The sequence below is a fragment of the Zonotrichia albicollis genome, chromosome 9, assembly GCF_047830755.1.
Source record: "Zonotrichia albicollis isolate bZonAlb1 chromosome 9, bZonAlb1.hap1, whole genome shotgun sequence".
NCBI lineage: Eukaryota > Metazoa > Chordata > Aves > Passeriformes > Passerellidae > Zonotrichia > Zonotrichia albicollis.
Window position 1 is genome coordinate 18752474 of NC_133827.1, and position 24449 is coordinate 18776922.

Consider the following 24449-nt stretch of genomic DNA (forward strand, 5'->3'; position numbering starts at 1 on the left):
CAAGTGCCCTCTCTACCAACTGAATGAATGTGCCAGCATATATATACATATATATACATATATATATATACATATATACATATATATATACACACATATATACACATATATATACATATATATAAAATACTTATTACATTATATATATTATAATATATGTTATATAGAAATAATATATAATTACCTATTATCAATTATTATATAATTAATTATATTATTCTTATATAATATATAATATGTTATATGTTATATGTTATATATTATATAATATTGTATATTGTATATAATATATTATATAACATAATTATATATACTATAAATATTATATTAAGATTATATTAATATATATAGAACCTAATATAAAATTTTAAAATTTAAATGTATATTTCAAATTTTAATATAAAATCATATTATCTAGAAATTATATTAAATTTATAAATAAATTATAATACAATTATAAAACTTTTATTTTATATAAATTTTAATATTTAGCTAGCTATCTGTAGCTGTCTGATTAAACACATGAATTTAACCTTTTAGCTTTCCATCTTGCCCATTTAATATGTCAACTACAGACACATATCCAGGTTTGGTGGTAGGGTTAGGGTTTTAGCTGCTGTCCTCTTTGGGGGTAGGCTGTTTAGATTTCCTTTTTTCTTTATTTTTCCTTTGTAATTCAAAATATAAGGGATCTTATTAGTCTTTTCCCTGCTTCCAATTCATTTCAAAAAAATTTCCTTGAATTTTTTTCATGTGTCTCCAGCTCTGGGAAAGTTACAGACTGGCAAAGTCCCAACAGCTTTCCCCTTCATGCCTTTCTAAAACATATGTATCAGCAATTTGAGTGGTTTGGGTTTTTTTAAAACAAAGTAAGATAAAAATTAAAAGTAACTTTATTTTTTTTTTCTCCTCCAGGAAACTGATATAGAAAATATTTGGGTTTGTTTGGCTTTTCTTGGTTTCTTTTTTTTTTTGGCTAGAAAGCTGTTTGTTCTAAAAGTTATCTGTGCATGCAGCAACACGCCACAAGCAAAAGAGATTCTGATATAGAAACATTGATTAGAAATACTGATATCCTTCCTGTTTCCTCTCCATTACTTTTACAGTAAAAACTTCAACCTGTATTGCAATCACTACACATCAGTATTTGGAAGATTGCTTTATTGCCAAAATATTAAAACATATGCCCTAGAATTAATTTCAATATATTGAAATATTATTTTTGGATGTGTTAGACATGCATTTATCTCCAAAGAGCTCAGACATAATTAAGCTGAAGTTTTTTACACATGAGAGAACTCAGCAGAGCCGTGTGGGAGTCAGAACCCCCATGAATGGCACAGACAGTGAGGGTCACATCTCTGCTCCATGTTGGAATTGTTGAGTAAGTTCCTACAAGCAAACTTGTGACCATGAAAACTGCTTTAAAGCAAGAAAACAGAAACACTAGAACTTTATCTTTTGTAATTGCTACAGACCACAAAATCCACTTCAAAAAGAAACATCAATGAAAGCCAACACAATCCCATAGAACTACTCTGGTTTGAAAAAAAAGAAATTTTTGGAGAACATTCACTGGCACACTTCCAAGCAGCTCTCACTGCAAAAACTGATGTATACTTTGACAGTGATAGTAAAGACTGAATTTTGTTCTAAACATCTCTTTTCTCCTCAGGGTGATGTAGCCTCATGTTATACAGACTAAAAGAAATGACAGCAACAATTTTAGCTCGTGGAAATGCAAGTGTATATTCCAGTTTAGAGTCTGAAGGGTGATGGGAAAGGCACTGATAAAATACAGAGGGGAAAAAAATTAGCTGGGAAACTGGAAAGGTCCCTGCAGAGCACCTACAGCAGTGCCTTAGAATGCTGCTGAACCATCAGAAGGATGTGAAGAGACTTTTTTTCACCATTTGTCCTGGTTTTGCATGGGAGGAATTTAGGGAAGTTGTGGATGGAGGAGAAGTGTTCTGAAGGCTTTGTTTTGATTCTTCCTACTTTTTTTTTTTAATTTTAGTTGTTGTTTCTGCCCATCACAGCAGAAGATGAAGGAAAAGAAGAAGGAGAAGAACAGAACACACCCAGATTCCTCCATCTTGCCTCTTGAATTCCCATTCTAAAACCCCAAAATTCTACTTTTTCACCCTGTGACAAATTAACTATCATTCTACTCAAACCCTTGTGGTGTGTAACTCTTCACACAAAGTTGGTAATTGTTTCCATGGGCTAAAATCAAAGGCACAGGTGTTTTTGACTCCATGCCAAGGTCTCTGAGCCTCTTGCCAGCGTCTGGAGTCCTCCAGGGCAGCCAGAGGAATGTCCTGGGTCCCAACAGCTGTTAACAACATTTTCTTTATACTCTTTTAAGTTTTGAGCCTGCTTTTCCTTTCCCCTAATCTTGTCTCCAGTAGGAAGTGACCATCACTGAAGCCACCACAGTCACTGGTGCATTGGCTGGGAAATCTAAAATTGGTAACATCTCTAATTGGTGAACCAAAACCACTACAGCATGCCAGCAAATTTTTACTTAGAGCTTTACCTTTCCACAACATCCTCTCCATTCCAGCAGGTTGAGCTGTCTCTCATCACCAGGTCTCCATCACAAAGCCTTTCTGCTATGGAGGCATAAAAGGTTCTGGACCTCTTCATGTAACTGATGAATTCTCTGCAAGGCAGGAAGAGCACATTTAACAACACAACAGCAAACTCAGCACCCAGTTAAACCCCCTGCCAGCCCAACCCTCCATCACATCAAGGCTTTAGAAAATAAGTAATCTGAATTAATTTCTACTTCTACTGTATTTTTACTCCTTATAGATCCAATTTTACTTAGTCTGGTGTCAATACACATAATTACTCACCTAAAGGGTGCTTTTAACACATGGTGTTAATGTGTTTCTCACTAAATGTGAAAAAAGGCTACATCTACTCTTTATTATAAACAGATTAAAAAACACTGAGAAAACATCATCATAAAAGGCATGGCCAGTACAGACAGTGTGTATGGAAAAATGCCTTGAGGGCAAACTGCTGCCTCTTTTATAATCTGATTATACCTATGACATATACCTGGCTGACGTAGCCATAAAAACAAACTAAAATAGCAAATGTTAACTCAGCCCCGTGAGGAATTACCCTGCTGCACTGCTTTAGAAGCTCCTGTTTGTTGTGTTACAAGGTTCAGGACCCAGACTGAGCTGGAGCCATCCTGAGCTCTGTGCCTGTCTCAGAGCTGCCCTGGGGAGCCCAAAGGATTCCTCCTGGTTTGCAGGGTTTCAAACACTGGAGAGGAGCCTGGGTACAGCAGGATGGAGCTCAGCACAAACCACAGGATTTATCTCTCCTGGTTTGCAGGGTTTCAAACACTGGAGAGGAGCCTGGGTACAGCTGGATGGAGCTCAGCACAAACCACAGGATTTATCTCTCCTCAGCAGCAGCAGGTGCTTCAAACAACATCCAGCCCCACTGGGAAATATCTATCCATGCCATCTCTCCCCACAGCTACCTTTATACCTTCTTTATACCATCTCAAAAGTGTTTAACCATCCCATTTACCTTCTGTGATGAAATCCTGCTCTAGATAAATCGGTCGTCTCATGCTCCTAAGAAACTAACTGAGCCTAATAGAGCAGGAAAGCTGGGATTTAAAGCAAAGAAAAAAAGCAGGAATTTAGGGGCTTACAATGAGGTAATCAGCATTTTTACCTCTGGAGTACCAACTCACAAATATGAGCTCTGAGTATTCCTAGAGCAAAGCCAAACCCAGCCAGAACAAGCTAAGAGGATCAGTTCCAAAAGGAAGCACAGATGCCAAAGATTTGACAGGTTCTAAATCAGAGTCTTTGAAAGAGGAAACCAGCACCCTTTTAGGAGCCTGAAGCTTGCCTTACTCAGCTCAGCTCTAGAGGTTTAAACTCCTTTGCCTCCTCAGCAGAGTGGGGCTCTGACATTTCAAAGCAGTGTCTTAGCAAATGCAGAATTCTCTGTTCAAAATCTCAGTCTTACTGAGTGAAAATATTTACTTTTCATCATTATAAAACGAACACACTAGGGGGGGAAAATGTAGAGTTTCCCAGTGCCCCACAATGTAAAAAATCAAAAGTGTTCCAGCTCCCAGATTACAGCTGGAGGTGAGCTAGGTGTAGAGACAACAAAGGATGTCACCTTGTTTTCATTCTTACCGAGAGATTTTTTTCAAACTTCTTGATTTGTCATTCTTTGAAGCTTTCAGAGGCAGAGAACTGGAATAGGCCAGGGAGAATAGGCATCAATCAGGAGAGGTTGGGGAGTAGGGGAGAGGCAGGAATTCAGGCAAATGAGGAAAAGAAATGAAAAACAAAAGAGAAAAGCAAAAAATTATTTGAAGGAAAGGTCATCAAGCACATGCATAGGACATTATAAGAAAATAAATAAAGAGGAAAATTATCATGAGACTTTTGCCAAGTATACATGCAATCAAAAATGTCAATTCAATACTGGAAAAAAAGTACAACAGAGACTATTTGTCACAATCATTTTCAAGTAAGAGCAGAATTACAAATGCAATGCACGCAGCAGAAAGCTGAAAATAAATTCAGTGGTACTTAAATTAAGTGTAACTGATACCAAATGGAAGGGCTGTAAATACATGAAGCTGTACAAGAAAACAATGGCAAACAGTTTAGGATGGGAACCATGGGGAGGGGGATACAAACCAGTAGCATTCATGTTCTGGTACAATGAGCAATTTACTGCCTGTTAATAAATAATATAAACACAGGTATTTTTGCTGTTCTGGGATTCCACCACTGAAAAAAACACCAGCTCTGCAAACTGGAGACACAGACTTCAGGCTACTGTGGGGGAAGAACTGTGGCAATAACCCTGGTGATTATTTCGTGTTCTCAGTGGAAAGAGCAGCCTGAGGACACCCAGAGGATGCAGCTCTGCAATCTCAGCCATGGCACTGATGGCAGAAGTGGCCACAGGACAGCAGGGACCTGCCCTGGCCATCAGGGGAGTGGCACCTGCCTGCAGGAACTCCAACACAGCCACTCAAAAAAAAACAAATGAAAATTTGTATCTGAATCAACTGAAACTTCAGCCCTGACCAAAGTTCACGTGCATCTGACATTAATAATCTGGTTTGTACTAGCACTTTATTACTCAAATGTTAATAAAACCATGTGATGTCTGACCCAACAGATAGTTTATTTTAAATGAAATAGATATCATTGACTCTAAACATTCCCAAAGGAATTCCTAAACTGTTGATTTAAAAGATCTGCAAATTCATGGCATAAAGAAATCCCAACAAAATAAAATTTCAAAGCCTTCTTTCTCTAGTCAGGGACCTAAATTTTTCTAGTTCTTTGTTGAAGATGTTTGATATACAGCTCTGTAAGCAGTGTTTAGTGGTTTGAAATGTTCCATGGAGCAGAGATGCTAAAGGCAGGTATTCAGCTTTGCTGGGAGACCAGACCCTGACCAGAACAGCTCTTTGTGCTGAACTCAGCAATAACATTCCAATTTACTGAGATTCTTTACATGCCATTTCCATTCCCTGCACCATCATATGGTTTCAATTTTCTTGTCATCTCTATTACATGTTATAGTAACCTCCACATTAAAAAAATGACTCCAGCAGCAACGCTGCCAGTTTCAGTTAATCCCTGACTACGATTGTGTAATGGTAAAAAAAATAATAATCAATTTTATGCTTGCCAGTTTAATCATAGGAAATGGTTTCTTGCAAGATCATGCAACATTTATTCAAGTTTCAGCTTCTTTCATTATTGTCCCTGACACTTAAGTGATGCATAACAAAAAATATGCAGGAACGGAATGCAGAGTAAAATCAGGAGAGATGGGAAATCTCCCAGGAACCCATGAGAGTCAGAGGAGAAGAAAAGGGTTCAACTGCTGCAAAAGAGGATCCAGTTGCTGTGTGCAGACCCTGCAGCAGAGAGAAGGGTGAGGAGGGCTGGCTGCAGCCAGACCCCAAACAAATCCCAATGAAGAACAGCTCAGGCCAAGGGACACCATGGAACAACCTCACTTGTCCTGCAGCAGCAGCCCTGGCTCTGCTCCTCAGCTGAAACCAGAGGTTCTCCAGCTCCAGGAAAAGGATCCTGATTGTTCCCATGGCCTGGCAGAGAGAGACCCAGCACCCTGGAGCAAACACCCACCTGCAGCTGTCTGGCACTGGGGCTCTGAGGGCACCTCGAGCAGGTTCTGCACTACACAGGAGAGGCCACTCGGTAGTGGTTTCTCCTCCACAGAGGCTCTTTCTGAGCTCAGGAATGCTCTGACACACAAGGGAACAAGCCACAGCTTTTCTGTTCACTTGGGGAGTGTTGGCTCATTCCTTCTCTTTCCCCTCCTTACCCTAAAAGGCTGCAGTCAGTGCCAGCCTCCCCTGGGATTACAGGATCATTTGGAAGGATGTCCCTCAGCCAGACCTCCAGACAGACTCAGTGCTAGTACAAACCACCCTGGCCCTGCACCTGAACTGACAGAGATGACATTACTGCTCTCCCTTTCCCAGCACCACCACAAGGAGCGGCCTCACCAAAGATTCATGTAATTACTCTCATCATCTGGTTCCCCTGTAGCAATTTTCTGTCACTCCAAGTGCATTTTACACAACCCACTGCAGAAATTATTTAACCCATGTATTACAGATTTTTATTACCTTAAATTGATTTTTTATTGATGTCATATGTGATTAAATGATGGAGAATGAATAACGCAGTGATGCTGCCAACCACTGTGTCTTTCACTCTATGCTTTCACAATTGTTTCCAAGAAGCAGAAGTACAAGCTTCAAGCAATGTGTTTTATAGGAAGTTGTGGAGAATAGCTTCAGATTTTCCACTTCTTGCTATTTATGGCATATTTCCATCATTCATTTTTGGTGCACAGGCTCTCCACAATACCTATCAACACTGTAATTCAGTAAGTTTTCATGCTAATTCTATAAGCAGGGACTTAGTTTAGATTTTTTGGATAAATTAATTTTTAGTGTGCAGACTAATTCTAGCAAACTTTCCAATTTAGAGCAATTTTCTTTTCCATTTACAAGCCTTCCATTTTAAAAGGTCAATATACCAATAATTCTGGATGGTGGGGAAGGGGAGCAAGCAGATCATCAGGTGAGAAAGAGCAGCATTCATGCCATTGAAGACACAAATCTGCAACTTTTTAAGAGATCACCTGTTGACAGGTTGGCAGTTCTGGCTTTTGGGCTGCCAGTGTTAAGCCCCAGCCAAGTCAGTGAGTTACACAAAAGATGGCCCAGGGCTCTGTGCTGTTAAAAGCCTATTTCAATAATTGTACTACAACTGTTCTTTGGATTTTTGTTGCTGAAGTCATTAATTTGATGTCTGTAATGCTCCCTTTTTCTGATTTGCATGGTAAAAATTGATTAACTCCAAGCACTAGCACAAACTGTTATGGTTTGCCTTTCAATTACAAAAGGATAAAAAAAAAATTATCACTATCACCCAAAACACTTTTCTTGCTGTTATTACTTTTATCTCTTTGTTCCATTCATGCAAGCTGAGAATTAAACCAGAAATGGATAAAAATCTCATGTTCACAACTGAAACACCAGAACGCAGACTGTGGAAATTTTAACATTTTACAATTTTAACATTGCTCAAGTCATCCACTTGCCCAGCAGAGATACACACAGGCTGCCTGGGCAGTTTAATGCTGCTTTTGGGCAGAGGTAAGCCCAGCACAACTCCAGTGATGGGGCTTGTTCCACATTAACTCTGCTCTTACAGAGGACAAGGGGCCAGCCACAAACAGGCAATGGGAGTTTATGGGCAACTTGCTCCGACATCTACTCATGTATTGTGAGAGGGATTGTGGAAAAATCCTCTCCTAGAATGTACAGAAGGAGCTACACAAGGTGAAGGGACAGAAGAACTCGGGAGATGAGGAAGCAGGGACACTCCTGCCCAGCCCAGTGGCAAGGCTCAGATGCAGGTGTCTCATATGAAGAATAGGAGTCAAGAAGGTCACAAGAAGACTAAAAAACTCCTTCAGCTCTTTGTTATGCAACAAATCAAGGAGATTCCAAAGGATTTTATCACTCCTGCCCAGTCCAGGGCAATCAGGCACTGACTTGGTGTCAGGGCAATGAATTTTTCCTTTCCAACCCCTTCCTCCTTCCCCCTTCTGCCCCTGGGTAAGCTCATGTCCTTACAGACCTGGGCAGGTACATTTTAAGCACTCAGCTGTGGAAATAGTTTCCTCAGACTTTGTTGAGGAAAAGCTTTCACCATTTTCATTGAAAGATTCTGGAAATAACAAACACCTTGGTGTTAAGCAAGGATACCAAGCCTGGCCGTTCTTGGACAGACCCACAATGTGACCCACAGTGTCCCCTGTGTGACTGTGGCTGGACAGCACACAGAGGAGGTGACAGAGCTGTGGCTTTGCCTTGAGCAGTGCCAAGAACAGCACAAATGATGAGCTGAGGGTTTGTTTCAAAGCAATTGCAGCCCAGGGTTACCTTCTCCTGTTGTTCAGGCTGGTGTGGGCCATCATAAATGTCTGGGTTCCAGTCACCTCCTTCACTGGCACAATACTGGCTGATGACAGGTTCCCCTCTTGCTGTTTGGGCTGTCCACACACTTTATCAACCTGTGAGAAAGGGAGGCAAAGTGAAACAGGATGTGAGTGAAAAAAAAAAAGGATTTCCAACCCCACAAAAGTCTGTTCCCTGCAGTCTGTGTTCGCTGCACGAGATATTGTGAAAGGATTCTTCCTTCCAGCAGCTGGGAACAAGTGCCTTGCAAAAGAGGGAGCAAATTCCATGGCAGGGCAAAGAACAGCAGAAAGTCAGCAGCCATGGATTTCCCAGTGGGTACTTGCACTACAGCACACTTGGAAGAGCTGAAGTGGTGACTGGTGAAGTATTGGCAAACTAAACTTTGATTCAGAAACATACCTGGAGCTCAAAGGTACACGGATTTTGGTGGAATATCTGCCTCATGCATGAAAAGCAGAGTCTATCCAGAGTTTGAAGGGCTTGTAATCAGCAGATAACCAATTCTTCCAGCCTGTAACCAGGCCATGTAACATCACTCAGTCCTCACTGCCCCTCCTGAAGCCTCCCCAGGGATTTAGGCTCAGTCCAGGAGAAAGCAGGCTGGTGTTTATCCTTTCTGCACTGTGGATCTGACACTGCTCATGTATCCTGACACATTTATTTGCTGTAACAGCTTTAAGTGACAGGAGGAAGACAAGTCCCTTCCCTTTCTAATCCACCAATGTGGATTTACCCTGTGGTGTTTTACCCACACTTAAATCCCCAAACAAACACAAATTGACCACAGAGGGAATCTTGCTCTGAGCATGGCACCAATGACCTGAATCACAGAATCCACCATCCGACACAGCCCTGGGCTTGGCACCCCTTCCTCAAGGTCCCACAGCAACCAGCCAGGGTGAGATGGATTCTGACTGCTCTGTGCCCTTTCCTGCAGCCCTAGAACCCTCATGAGTCTGCTGAGTGTTTCACCCACAGGTGTCACCATGGTATTTTATGAAAAATCCCTTTGCCAGGATTTCTTCTCCTGGCAAGATGAGAAATCTCAGCTTCGCCATGTTTTGCTCCTCTGGAATGTGATTTGGAGAGTTGTTTACCCAGCCTGTGAATTGTTTTAAATTCATGACCAATCCCAGTCCAGCTGTGTCAGACTCTCTCAGTCAGTCACAAGTTTTTATTATTCATTCTTGTGAAGCCTTCTGATGTCTCTTTTCTCTTTCTTTAGTACAGTTTTAGTATATAATTTGCATATCATATCATATCATATCATATCATATCATATATCATAAAATAATAGATCAGCCTTCTGAGAACTTGGAGTCAATTCTCATCTCTCACCTCATCCTGGGGACCCACAGTACCACAACACACAGGTGACTCCAGGTACCTTTTCTGTCCCTTTGCACCACTATCACACACATGTCAGCACCAGCACAGGACAATTTTCTCTGCCTTAGCCCATTTCTTCCAGGAGAACCACAATTATGTGAAGCTCAGACATCCTCCTCTGAGATAACAAACAATGTGCAGAACTGGAAGTTCTGCGGGCATGACAGTGACAGTCAGCTTTAGTTGTTTGATTTCCAGCCCAGCCCAGTATAATATGCTGTGAAGAAGCTAAAACTGCAGCAGCTGGATGGGAAAATACTGGATTAATCGTGACACATGTCCAGCAGCAGGGTGGGAGCAGCTGCCTCACTCAACACCAGGCACTGTGTACACTGCTCTGGTCACACCAGGGACTAGCACAGTACTGGTTTAAAACACAACTTTGGGAAACCAAATAGTCCATTTCAGTCCCTTCCAAACTTATGAAAAGGAAAAAAAAACACTCTATGCAAATGAAAATACCAAACAAAAAAGCCTTTTGAACCCTTCAGAGTGGACAGAGGGTACAACACAGCTGGAGCACATTCCTGCACAGGATGCTTTCTGCCCTGCACCCCAGGCTGCCCAGCTCCCCGCAGCACACAGACCCCAATTCCCAGCCAAGGTCTCTGCAAAATCCATCTCAGATTCCATCATGGCACTAAAGTTCATGTCTTCAAATTACATACACCTCACATCTTGTCACTATGCATTTGAGAAGGTTTTTACCCACTCAAATCAGAGTGGCTTGCACAAGCAATGTGGCTCTCATATACATGATCAATGGAGAACTCCCAATTTCTTGTTTTTCCTGAAAGAAGATTCAAAGATACTGAAGTCATCATTTCTGTTGCAAATCAACAGTTTAAGCATCCAAGTGAAAACACCAACTTTGTTTTGATTGGAATTTTTGATACTACAGAAATGACTCTTTAGATTGCCCAGGTTTCAGTATTTCCTATGCCAAACCTCTACTTCAGGGCTTCCTTTTTAAGCAGTAGTAACAGTTTCCAGCATATCAAACAAAACCACACATATTTGATGGAAAAAAATATTTCTCAGCAGAAAATTTTAACTAGTTCTACTCCATTTAGAAAAAAGTTGTTAAATAAAAGGGCAAACAACACTTCTTTTGTCACATAGTCCCATTCTCAGCCCAGCTGGTGCCAGGCCAGGCAGTCCCAGCAGCCCCCCTTGGGGGTTATCCCTGTTCCCATATTTGTTCCAGATTCTGAATGAGTTAAACAAAAATCTGACTTTTAATTTATTCTTTTTAATGTGGGCTAATTTTCACATCTCACCATCATGTGTATTTTTCTGTAAAATAAACCAACAGAAAAGCCTGAATTTTACCAGCTGATTTGAGCAGTCACAAAGCTGATGGCACAAATGAGAACACTCATGTACGAAAAACCATCTCAGCTTCCAGATGGGTGATTTATAAAAAACAAGGTAGTGTTGTGTAAATTGAAAGGCATTGAGGCACACCATAAAAAACCCAAAAAGCTGTTTTCTAGAACTGCAATAGTGCTGCAAGTTCCCTGTGTGTTAACAGTGAGGGCCACAGAGTTTCCCTCCCATCCTAAGTTGAGCTCCTGAATCAACCATCATCCACAGGAAAATCAGTGGAATTTACATTCCACTGTAAACTGGAATGTCAAATTAATCAACAAAATTTTAAATTAATTAATTTTAAACTAATTATTTTTAAATAAATTTATTTAAATTTAAATTAATTACTTTTTATTTTAAAATCCTAATTTTAGGGTGTACGCATAGGAATAACCAGGAATCAACATAAAGAATGACTGAGCCAATTTCTTGGATTTTTAAACTTAAAATAAGTCTGCCAATCTTAAATTACAAACTGACAGAAAATCATCCCTCATCAATGGCAGGACTCTCATGTCATTCCTCTTCTCTCTGCCATATTTAAGCACTAACAGTGAACACCTACAGCTGAAAACTGGTATTTCCCCTGCCTCATTAATTTCTGAATTATCAATCATGTTTCACAATTCTAACATTTTTATTCATATTAAAGCTTTTTTCTTACACAGGAATGATTCCTCTTAAGTATCTGTTTTTCCAGCCCTAGCTACATTTTTTTTCTGCTGTGAATTCTTCTTGATAATGAAAAGCAGAATCATATACACACATTTTTGACCTCTTACTATTTGTTATTTAAAAGAATGACTATTTACAATTATTACAGAGGCTTAACAAAATAAATGGAAAAATTCTCATCCAGAATCTTCCTGAACTCTTACAGCTTAGGTAACCTTAACCGCTGAGGTCAAATTTAATACATTTGATATAATCAAACATGGGAAAAAATGTCATGCCCTTCTGGGTACCAAGAGAATCTTATCTCTCTAAAGCAGGAGACCTTTTCACTAGTCCAGAACAGTAATTTTCTTTGAGTTTGTAATGCGAAGATTAGTGTTTTAAAGTGCAAGATTTTCTCAGTGATGGGCTTTGAGTTGTTATTATTAAAATGCTGACACGTTTGTGTCACCACGATATTTTCTGAAAAATCCCTTCACCAGGATTTTTCTCCTGAGAAGCTGAGAAGCCTCAGGAAAAAAATGTAAACAAGAATTATCTGATTGCTTGGGATGTGGTTTGGAGGTTGCTTACCAACAGGTGAATGTTTGATTGGTTCCATGTGAATTGTTTTTAATTAAAGACCAATTACAGCCACTGTGTTGAACTCTCTGGTCAGTCACAGGTTTTTATTATTCATTCTTGTTAAGCCTTCTGATGTCTCCTTTCTCTTTCTTTAGTATAGTTTTAGTATAGCATTTCTAATATCATATCATAATAAATCAGCATTCTGAGAACTTGGAGTCAAATTCTCATCTCTCACCTCATCCTGGGGACCCAACACCACCACAACACATTTGCCTGCAGGTTTCTGTGCCTGGATTTGTCCCCAGCCCAGCTCTGTAGATCCCCTCTGCCAAATGGCATCCCCAGCCCTGCTGTGCCCCACAGGTGCCACAAACACCCTCCAAAGCAGGACTGGAGTTTGGTCTAACCCAGGTTCCAGATGCCAAGTTTGAATTGATGTGGGGGTCCCAGCTATGGGTTTCTCTGCTCTGCATTGAAGGCACTCCAGACAGCAGTTTCATGTTCAGACCCAGGTGTTTATTATTTCTAATCAGTAAAACAGTCTCACTGCTGTGAGTTCAGCAGCTTTTCATTAGAAGGCACAAAATGGCCAACAATCTCTTGGTACAAGGTCTCCTAAGACTAAACTGTCCAATTAAGAGCTGACACCTGGATTATTTTCCCTTTTAACCCAATAACTGATCCCACAGAGCCCCCAGTGCAGACTTTTCTGCCCAATCACAAAATGCCACCCAAACCCATGGAGAAGGAGGAAGAAGAAGTTGAAGAAGAAACCCAGGACAACACCCTGTGCCCTCCATCTTGCTGCTATCCACAACACACTAAAAACCCCAAACCCTCAATTTCTCACCCAGTGATGCACCTGCACTGCTCTCTGTAATCTATTTCACACTTTTGTGGGTTCCAGTCTGTCTTGAAGTGTGGGAAACTTTCTCCATGGATGAGGGTCAGAGTCAGTGCTGCCCTGGGGGTCAGGGCACCCAGAGCAGACACAGCAATATTCCCTGTGTGCCCTGGAGTTGGACAAAGTGAAAGGAGGGAGTGAGAAACGCTGAATTCTGGGGAAATGATGTCTGAGTTTTCAGACCTGCATGTTCACCAGGGGCTCTCACTGCTCAGGGTCAGAGATGTCCTTGCATCACTCCATCACCCAGAGGAAAACAAACCAACCAGTATCACTTGTGACTTTATGCTGTCCAAGCATCAACCAGAGTTTACTCTGGAAAGACAGAATTCTCTCCTTGGGGTGGCTGTCACCTGCTACCAAAGCATTGCTGTAAAACATTGATTTCCAGTGCTCCAAAACCAAGTGGGGGCCCATATGATAAAATGCAAGTCAGGGCTCATGGCTCATTGCCACTGCCTCTACCTTATTGAACAAAATCAGACAAGAGAGCAAATAACTTCTGATTTTGTCTTTTTTTAAATATTCTCTCCCTTTTGGAATATGTTTCCTATTAGGAGCATTTTGCTGGAAGCAGAGTTCAGCAGTACATAAGCAAACTAAGGGATTATTCGTTCATTTTCCTACAGGAATATGTTGGCTTTCACTCGTGAGGGAAGCATTCCCTTCTCTCTCATCTTGAATCTACTGAATAGTCCAATTTAAAATAATTTCCTACAAATCTTCTGAAATCTGGCAGTTAGAGAAGCTGACCCTTAGATAGTAGAGATTCTCCCAAGGAGAATTGTGTTATGAATTCCTCAGAGGCAGAAAAACCTTCTATCAGACTTCACACTTGGACACCAAAGAATTCAGCCACAGAACTTAAATACTAAAAAATGATATAAAAAAAATTTAAAAAAATAAAGTTCTGTGTGTTCTGTCTGTGGCAGAAGAGATCCTATCAGGTACCAACAATGGTCACAGGGAGTGGACAAATTCTGCAGCAGTTTTTTAAATTAATCAAATTCTACCCCAGCTAAAAGTACAAATGGTGAGAATGTGGAGTGTTGTTCTGTAACACCATTAACAAAGAGTGGTGAGATAACCTGTGCTGGGCATGCCACAAAGCCGCATCTGAATGCACACACAGAGCCCTTGTTCACAGGGAGAACAGGAAAAAATTCCTGCAAAAATATAAAATAAATACTTTACATGGACACCAGGCATTTTAAGAATTCTACCGAGTTTGTATCTAACAAACTCTTACCATAAATTACAGTGCTGGTATTTTCTGTTCTCACTGGCTTTTAAAATTGCACATTTCTGCTCAGTGTATCCAACTATCCACAGTGCATCTCAAGAGGTAAAATCTTTTATGCACACACAAGTCAGTAACTTTGTCTATTTTGTCAGGATTTTTTCAAAACATTTTCGGTCTAACTGTACATATATTTACCCAGCTGAAAAGACAAGTTGTTATTATTTATAAAGCCAAAACAATAAAATAGCAGCAGCACCTGAGAGGTCAAATGATATCTTCCCTTCTCCTCCACAATCCCCCCTAGACTCAGAACTAATCTTCCCCGGCCTTTGTTACTTGTGACATTTGTCTTTAGATATTGGCAACCTACAGAGGTTAAGCACAATTTTATAATTAATTACAATAATCTAGCATGAAAAGAAAATTCCACTGGGAGCCAATCCAAGTGAGCGATTTTAAGAGCTCTCAGAAAAATTAGGTGACTTTAAAGATAGCGTAACAAAATCAATTAAAAGATTTTATTCAAATTTCCTTTCAATAACTTTTCAAATTCATTACAGTATATCGAAATAATATTGCCTTGTATTGTGTTTACTATTTATACCCATTCTTAAGGGAATGCAATTATCCAAATATTCCTGGAATTTCTTTTATCACTGCAAGCTTAAAATGTAACAAAGAAAAACTCTTCCCAGTTTGCTTTTCAAAGGTTCAATAACCAAGTACAAGGCTGAAAGGTGCAGCTGGGTGCGTGCGCTCTATCCCCATCTGTCAGAGCTGGGGCAGTTCTCTGCTGTCCATGGGGCAGTTGTTTCTTCATCTCTCCCCCAGCCAACCCTCCCTCCAGGAGATCTCTGCTGTCCATGGCCACTGAGTGTCCCTGCAGGGCTGAGCCAATCCCAGCATCCTATGGGGAGATGCCCCGCCCAGGGGAGGAGCCAAGCATTCCTACCTGGATCCAATCTGAGCCTGGCACAGCACAGCAGCCTTTGCCCCCTGCATTGCCAGAGGAGCAGCTTTCTGCTGCCCTGCATGGCCAGAGGGAGCCCAGGCCCATCTGCAGCAGCCCTGGAGCTGCAGAGGAAAACTCCCCCCTTGTGCAGGATCCCTGCTGCAGCAGAGCCACAGCTGGCACTGCAGGAGGGCTGAGCCCCCATGGGATGGGGCTGGGACACCCCCTGGCACACAGGGGACAGGGACTGTTCTTGTCACAGACATCTTTTCTGAAAAATCCTTTCCTTAGGATTTTTCCTCCTGAGAAGCTGGGAGGCCTCAGGAACAAAATGCAAACAATGGTTATCTGCTGCTGTGGAATGCAACAGGTGCATCTGGGATTGGTCTCATGTGGTTGTTTCTAATTAATGGCCAATCACAGTCAGCTGGCTTGGACTCTGTTCAGTCACAAGCCCTTGTTATTCATTATTGCTTTTTCTATTCTTAGCCAGCCTTCTGATGAAATCCTTTCTTCTATTCTTTTAGTATAGTTTTAATATAATATATATAATAAAATAATAAATCAAGCCTTCTGAAACATGGAGTCAGATCCTCGTCTCTCCCCTCATCCTAAGACCCCTGTGAACACTGTCGCATGTTCTGACTCTGGCAGTGGTTTGTTTTTGTTTGTACTATTGCTTTTGTATTTTTAATTTTCCTAGTACAGAACTGTTGCTCCTAGTCTCATATCTCTGCCTGAGAGCCCCTTAATTTCAAAATTATAATAATTCAGAGGGAGGGGGCTTCCATTTTCCATTTCAGGGGAGGCTTCTGCCTTTCCTAGCAGACCCCTGGCTGTTCAAACCCAGACCCTGGATTACTCAGGCTCAGTTTGAGCCCAGCCCAGTCAGGGAGAGCTGCAGGGCAGGGCTGACAGGCAGCAGGGATCATACCCAGGGTTCAGCCAATTCCAAAAATTCCCATCTTTCCTTAGGCTCAGGTACCTCCCTACACATCTTTAGTCAAAAATGAATGTGCCATCCTTCTAGTCCGTATAGATGAGCCATGGCTTTCTCAAATTAATTTTGGCCAGGCATACCTGGCCTGCTGATGATGCCCAAGAGCTCCCCAAGACAAGAGCCCTTTCCAGCCCTCTTTTCCCTAATGCAGCCAGTTTGATCCCCACCCCAGCACAGCCGGTCCCCTCTGCTCAGCAGAACTCACAGGATGGCCCAGGACATCAGGGACCAACATGCAGGGGAGGTTACTGAAAGAGGGAGTGTTTCTCCCTCTTCTGGCACCTTCTTTTGGCATTGCCAAATACAGCTGGGTAGGACAGACCCTAAGTCTGAGCCACCTGGAGTCTCATGTTCCTCCAGTCACACTTATTGCAGCTGTAATCACACCAGAATTGCAGCAATCATGATTTTAAATAACTGGCTGAGTTGACTGACACTCATTTCTCATGTGTGAACAAATAAAAATTTCAGTGAATTACCAGGAACCTGAGCCAGATTTGATCTGTGGGTAACTCAGTCACACAGCTCTCTGAACCTGCAATTCAGCTTCATTTTCAGGTTAACACACTTTTGTAGGTGGCCATCACCACTAAGGCATTCAGGCACAAGCCCAGACATACAAAACAAACATCCTAACAGGTTCTTTGGTACAACAGACAGCTCTCAGGGAAGGGTTTTGTCTCCAGGCTTTACAGAATGCAAGCAGAATTGCTTCTTAGCAGTTTTCATTAGTGGCTGGCATTACAGAGGATATCCAAAAGAAGGCAAGAAACAGCAACACATTGCAAAACTAGATGTCAGACTTACAGGTCTGACAGCTCCTGATCAAAATCTCCCATTTCTCTGCAGGTAGAGACATCCTAAGAACCAAGTTTCAGGAAAATAAATGGGGGAAACATTCTCTAAGTGAAAGAGTTTACTCCAAATCCCTTGTGAAAAACTGCTTCTGCTATTTTAAACTGACACTTGAGTATATTCAGAGGATAATTAAATATGTTACAATACATATAACAAATATTGGTTATTACATATATACATATGCATGAAAGAGGGATAAGAGCATTCCTCTTAGGAGTGGCTGATGGTGCAAATGTAAACCAGCATTGAAGATACATGAAGTCATGCCTCTCCCATGTATTTATAGGAGCACTTATAAATCCACCCTGAAAACATTTGCCAAAATAGCTATCAAGAGCAGAAAAAACCATCAATTTCCAGCAGAAATCTGAAATCCTTCTGTGATTATTATTTTCTGTTCATCATTACTGTAAGCATTTCATTGGACAGGCAAAATGCCTGAGCTTTCTCCAAACAGCATTATGGAAGCTGCCTAACAAAAATATGTAGGAAGTCAGAAGGTCATTATATACTTTCACATTGTCCTCTTAGACAAAATAATACTGTAAGTTTATGCAATCATTACATCAACATGTCAAAAATAATGTCAACATCTACAGAGAAAGAATACCCTTCAATTTTGCTTCCATAAATTTAACTAATATAATAATTAGAAAAGATTGATAAACACAGTCAATTCTTTTTTCATGAGATATATAATTTTAATTACATTTTACTCCCCTATTTTCTGACAGCTGCTGTCAAAATAAACATATTCTTCCACTCCTTTTTTCCTGAACACAAATAAGTGGCTTTAGATGACTGAAGAATTCAGTAACTATCCAAGACCCGTAGCAATTACGCAGCACCCCTTTTATAAAAATACTTAGAAGACATTTTTCACATTGAGACAAGTACATTAAATTTACAAACAAATTCTCAGACTTCTCTCCTGTCTCCCAAGGAAATCACTCCTCATGCAGTAGAGGTGTGTCACCGTCATATTTTCTGAAAAATCCTTTTGCAAGGATTTCTTCTCCTGGGAACCTGAGAAGCTTCAGAGAAAAGTGAAAATAATTTTATTTTGTTTGCTTCTTTTGTGTTTTGCTGCTTTGGAATGTAGCTGGAGATTGTTTATTTAACATGTGAATTGTTTTAACTTTATGACTAATCACAGCCAGCTGTGTTGAGGTTCTGGAAGGTTATGAGTTTTTCATTAGTATCTTGTTAAGCTTTCTGTAAGTATTTTTTCTCTATTTTTTAGTATAGTTTTGATATAGCATGGTACTATATGATATAACATAATAATAAATTAACCTTCTAAAAACATGGAGTCAAATCCTTCCTTCCTCCTCCTGGAGACCCAGAAATACCACAGAGGTGTTTTGCTTACAGTGGGTATCAAAACAGCCACTTTTGTGCTCCTTGGCCTTAGGGCCTCAGGAAGGTTCACCAGCAAAGAGGAGCAGGACCCTGCACAAGGGAAAACCTGCAGCCACCCCTGGGGGCCTGAATCATCACATCTGGGTGTGGTGGTGTTCACAGGGGTCACAGGAAGAGGGAAGAGATGAGGATCTGACTCCATGTTTCAGAAGGCTGATTTATTATTTTATTATATACATTATAGTAAAAGTAAATAATAGACTAAAACTATACTAAAAGAATAGAAGAAAGGATTTCATCAGAAGGCTAGCAAGCAAGAAGAAGAATGATAATAAAAGCTTGTGTCTGAGGGTCCGAGCCAGCTGACTGTGATTGGCCATTAATTAGAAACACCCAACATGGACCAATCACAGACGTACCTGTTGCATTCCACAACAGCAGATAACCAGTGTTTACATTTTGTTCCTGAGGCCTGTCTGCTTCTCAGGAGGAAAAATCCTAAGGAAAGGATTTTTTATAAAACATGTTTGTGACATCTGGGACTCACCTGCATCACCAGGCTTCTGATTTCTAAATGTGTGTGGCAGGCAGATTGCCCTTGTACACGTGGGGTAAGGATGGATGCTCTGAGCACTCACTAATGTCCTAGGGTGATGTTGTGATGCTGTATCCCCATCTGTGTGTTCTGTTTATGCTGGATATTTTGTTCTGTGCCTTCAGGACTGGCTCTGAAGAGTGAAAGTTTTGTTTTGGTTTTGCTATCAGCCACTCCCCCCATGGCTGGTGGGACACACAGACAGCGCAGTTCATGGTGCTGCTTTTGCTTTTGCTTTGCTTTTTGCTTTGCTGTTGCTCTTGCTCTTGCTTCTGCTCATTAGCTAGTTTAGCTAAGCAGTCTGGATTTTTCCCTGGACTCTTTCTCCTTTCCCGTTTTTGGACCCACTCGAGCCTGCTCCCAACTGGGACCTGGGAACACTGAGAGTTTGCATCTTGTGGCTGCAGCAGCGGCCCCAGCACAGGAGGGACTGAGAACAGAGCGACCACCCCCAGAGAGACTTTCTGAATTTGTCATCTTTGTCAGAGCGGTGACAGAGTGGTGTCACCTGGTATTGTTCATTCTGTGTGCTGGGGGTGCTGTGCTGTTAAATAAACAGGTTCTTTCCACTCCTCTCCAAGGAATCCTTCCCAACCCAGCTGGGGGGAGCGACTGTGTGGGTTTGCTTTCTGGAGGGGCCCCTCTTGGAGGTTTTCTCCCAAACTTGCCCTAAACCAGGACAACTACAATGATAAATAAAAACGTGGGTCTGTTTGGACTATTAAACCAGTCATGTCACTTCACTGGCTGAGCACTTCTGCAGCTGAAACCTCTGGAAATACCAAATCTGCAAGTTTGAGTCCAAAGCTCAGATCACACCTTTCAGACTGTACAGCTGAATATCAGAACAGAGATCTTTCCTGCAAGACAACAACAAATTTACTAGTGAGGGCATCTTGTTTTGAACTTATAAACCATTTGTTAAATAAAGGGAACATAGTCCCAAGAAACCTCTGAGTCTGGATTCATTCTGGCTGCGCTCAGGTGCAGGAATGGTCCCATTGTGCCAGATCTGTGCTGGAGCACAGACCAGCCTGAAAATAAGGAATAAAGGTGCTTAGAGCAGCATCCAAGACCACAGCTCCTAATTTATGGTTGTCAGGCCTTTTTAATTCAAAACCTTATTTGTGATTCATGCTTTCTTAAAACCAACAGAAGGATTTACTTTAAACCATTTTATCTATTTTTGTAGATAGCCAAGGAGTTTTGTCATTATTCACAAGCCTAGGAATGATTTCCTCACTGATGTCACATTGAAATTTGTAAGATGCATTCATGTACCTCTCTGGCCCATTTCTGATGAAGCTCTTTATCAAGACCAAACAAAAAATAGCTTTTCTTTTAACTTGAGATTCCTCAGACTTTCTATACAATCTCAAAGAACATGAAGGAAGTCAGACTGGATGTTTTTGAGCTGGAAGGTAGTGAAAACTTCACATTATTACTTTTAAAAACACATCATAATCCAAAATAAGTCTCCTTTTACAATGTTATGTCTTTCTGAAAGAGAGACAAATTCAAGAAGGGCCACAGGGTGGAGTCAACAGTGAGTTATAGTCACTCCAGTATCAGTAATTGCATTCATTTCATAAAAACCTTCCACCAGTGACTGACTGGAAAGGAGTTACCAGCTCTGACTACAGGCAGAATTAATGCCAGCAACATTGTCAAGAATAAATCATGCTTTATCAACCATGCAGTAAAGCTGCACATCAGGCATCAGATCACATCAAAAGCAGCACGGTGAACGTGTGTGGAACATTCAGCCCACTGAATGCACACAGAAAACTGACAGAAAATCTGGGTTCTCAGCACGGAACCTAAATTTGCATGGAAAAGATGTCCCAAAAGGGCACTGGATTGGGGATCAGAAAACCTCAGCTGAGCCAGCCCTACAGGTGAAGTCTAAAGGTAGCCAGAGTATTTTACAATTGATGATCTTCCCTTCTCTCCAGCAGTGGCAGTGCCACCCCAGAACTGTGTCCAGTCCTGAGCATTCACATACAGCATGGAGCATGGAGGTTGGACTAGATGACATTCCAAAAGACATTTAAGAGCAGGGAATTTAAAATCTGGATGTTCCTGCTGAATGTGTGGGTCCTTAATTGCAGCACAAGAAATCTCAGGAAGGGATGCAAACCAAGCAAGCACCCAAAGCAGAAGACAACAAAAGGCACTGAAGTATCCACAAACCTCTACATTTTCTCTCATGATTAAGTAATTTTCTAAAGATTCACCTCACCACTGTTGAAATCAACAGTAGAAGATTAAGATTTCAGTACTTTTATTTCCTACCTCTGGAAGGCACACAGGGCTGCCCTTCCTTACAGCACACTGAGTGTTTGCATCAGGATAAAATACCAGATAAAAACTGGAGGCAAGAGAACTCCCCAGACCAATGGGAATTTGGTGCAGTCAAATTGCTGTTGTTCATCACCAGTTCTAAGCACTTCCAAAGAGAAGAAAAATCAATCTGAACTGCAGAGGGGAAAAGAACTTAGTTAAATTCAGAAAGCTCATGAACAATAATAAAAAAAAAAAAAAATTAAACAAAACACTATCTATATGTCAGGATCTTTAGCTTGTCAGAGTGACCCTGAGAAGAGTTAGAAAGTCTCTTTTCCCAGCCTGGCACTTCAAGAAGGAGTCAGAGCTCTTCATTTCTTGGTCTCAAGGTTGTTTATTGTTCCTTATCTATAAAATTCTTTCTCCTGCCCTGCCCAGGTCCGTCCATCAGGACAGTTCCAGGCACTCTGCCTGCCCCCAGGGCAGTGTTATGTCTTTATAGTAAAAACTACATGTACAATGTTTACAATTACTTTCCAATACCCATCACCTGTGTTAGACAGTGAGCCTCTACTCTAAACCAATCTGTGAGTGCCACCATCACAGCAGATGATGGAGGCCAAGAAGAAGAAGAAGGAGAAAGGCTGGACACACCCAGTTCCCTCCATCTTGCCTCCTGAACCCCCATACCAAAAACCCTAAAATCTACTTTTCCACCCCGTGATAACTTCACTATTATTCTACTTAATTTGTCATGGTTTGCAGATCTTCATCCAAGGTTGTAATTTGCTCCATGGGCCATAATCAACCCCACAGGGGCATTTTGGGCTCTGTGCCAGGGTCTCTGAGCCCCCTGGCAGGGGTCTGGGCTGCTCAGGACAGCCAGAGGGATGTGCTGGGTTCTGACATCTAAAAGCACAGTGAAAGTTCCCTGCCAAGACTTGTCTGCTTAGCAAACACCACAGTGCAGCATTCCCAGCACAATGCCGTGCTCCATGAGACCACTACACTTCTGGGAATACTCTGTTCACTTTCACTCTTTAATGGCATTTGTCAGCACTGCCCATCTTACAGCCCTCACCTCAAGGCAAGCAGTGACTTTGTATTTTTATCCCCATTTCTCAGACAAGGATGCTAAAGCAGTGAGATTAACAAAATCTCTGAGAAGAAACCACATAGGCAGGCCTGGAACTGACCAACTCCTGACAACCAATTTCCTTCTTTGACAATTAAATCACATTCTGAGCGGCACAGCTCTGGCAAGCTGCCTGCATGTTTAGACACTTGCCTGTCTCTAACTTGTGGATTTGGGCCACAAATCTGCAGAGCTGGTCTCACAAACACCCACCGGGTTCAGGGCTGCCCTGCAGAGTGAATGGGCAGGCAATCCAGGCGTGATGCTCCCAGCTCATGGCCCAGACCACCCAGCAGCCCAGCATAGCAACAGCAGTTGGCAGTCACCACTGCAACCCAGCTTATTGTTCACGGTGTAATTAAACTGCCCTGAATATGCAAACTTGTTTCATTCACTGTTTCACTTGCCCAAAACAGGAACTGGAAGCTGTTGATTTCAGCTATGTGGTCTGTGCTCATCTGCTTTTCAAAACATGCGCTGGATTTTTCATTAATAACCTCTATTTCCTTACTTCCTTCAGTGCAGCAGAAAAGAGTTGAATTTCCCTTTTTCTCCAGCCTCTTGAGCACTACTGGCTCAAACTGAAGCTAAATGAAGCCACTGGTAGTGGTATTTTCAGGGTCCCATGGACGAAGGAGGAATTGAGAATCTGACTCCATGTTCTTAGAACGCAATTATATTATATTATATTATATTATATTATATTATATTACATTATATTATATTATATTATATTATATTATATTATATTATATTATATTATATTATATTATATTATATTATATTATAGAAAGAATTCTATACTAAAACAGTACTAAAGAATAGAGAAAGGATGCAGACAGTAGGCTTAACAAGATACTAATTAAAATTCATTATTCTCTCCAGAGTCTGACACAGCTGGACAGTGATTGGTCATGAAGTCAAAACAACTCACATGAAACCAACCAAACATGCACATGTTGGATAAACAATCTCCAACCACGTTGCAAAGCAGCAAAACACAGGAGAAACAATCAGATAATTATTGTTTTCATTTTTCTCTGAGGCTTCTCAGCTTCCCAGGAGAAGAATCCTGGACAAAGAGATTTTTCCAGAAAATATGACAGTGACAACTGGTCCTTTTAATACATCCTCACAGCCTGGTGCCCACAGCTCACTCAGCTTTCATCCTCTGGCCTCCTCATTTAAGTGGGATGCCTACAAAAATCCCTTAAAAGTATCCGTCGAGGTTTTGATCTTGCCTGGGGCATATTCTCCCAAATGTTAAATTTTCAAATGCTAAATTTTCATCATCTCCTGCGATAGAACTGAAGGTCTTGTTTAGGAGCAAGTTCCTGAAGCAAGAGCGTGGTAGAGCAGTGAGAATAAAAGTCATCATTTGGTTGGAGAAACAAAATTAAAGCTGGGGAATAGATACATACCTGGGATCAGTTAATTACCATAATCTACCATAGTTACAATTTTATTTTCAATTTTAGATTTTTGCAAGACAACATGATTAGATCCACACAAAACACTTACTTGTACAATCTTGTACACTTGGGGGCCAGTTTGGCCTGGTTTTGTGCTA

The 24449-nt window shown here is 41.1% G+C and overlaps 1 protein-coding gene across 2 annotated transcripts in view; it reads right to left on the bottom strand.

The window, feature by feature from the left end:
- Nucleotides 1-24449, bottom strand: part of LOC102065418 (glypican-5) — a 366403-nt gene that overhangs the window by 232576 nt on the left and 109378 nt on the right. Inside the window, exons 4-6 of one of the 2 annotated variants that reach the window (XM_074546779.1) lie at nucleotides 8504-8634; nucleotides 4182-4241; nucleotides 2540-2665 (exon numbers count right to left, since the gene is read on the bottom strand). In XM_074546779.1, coding sequence (XP_074402880.1) covers nucleotides 2540-2665; nucleotides 4182-4241; nucleotides 8504-8634 — 317 coding nt within the window. The remainder of the gene's footprint in view (nucleotides 1-2539; nucleotides 2666-4181; nucleotides 4242-8503; nucleotides 8635-24449) is intronic. The other variant, XM_074546780.1, reaches the window with a different exon arrangement.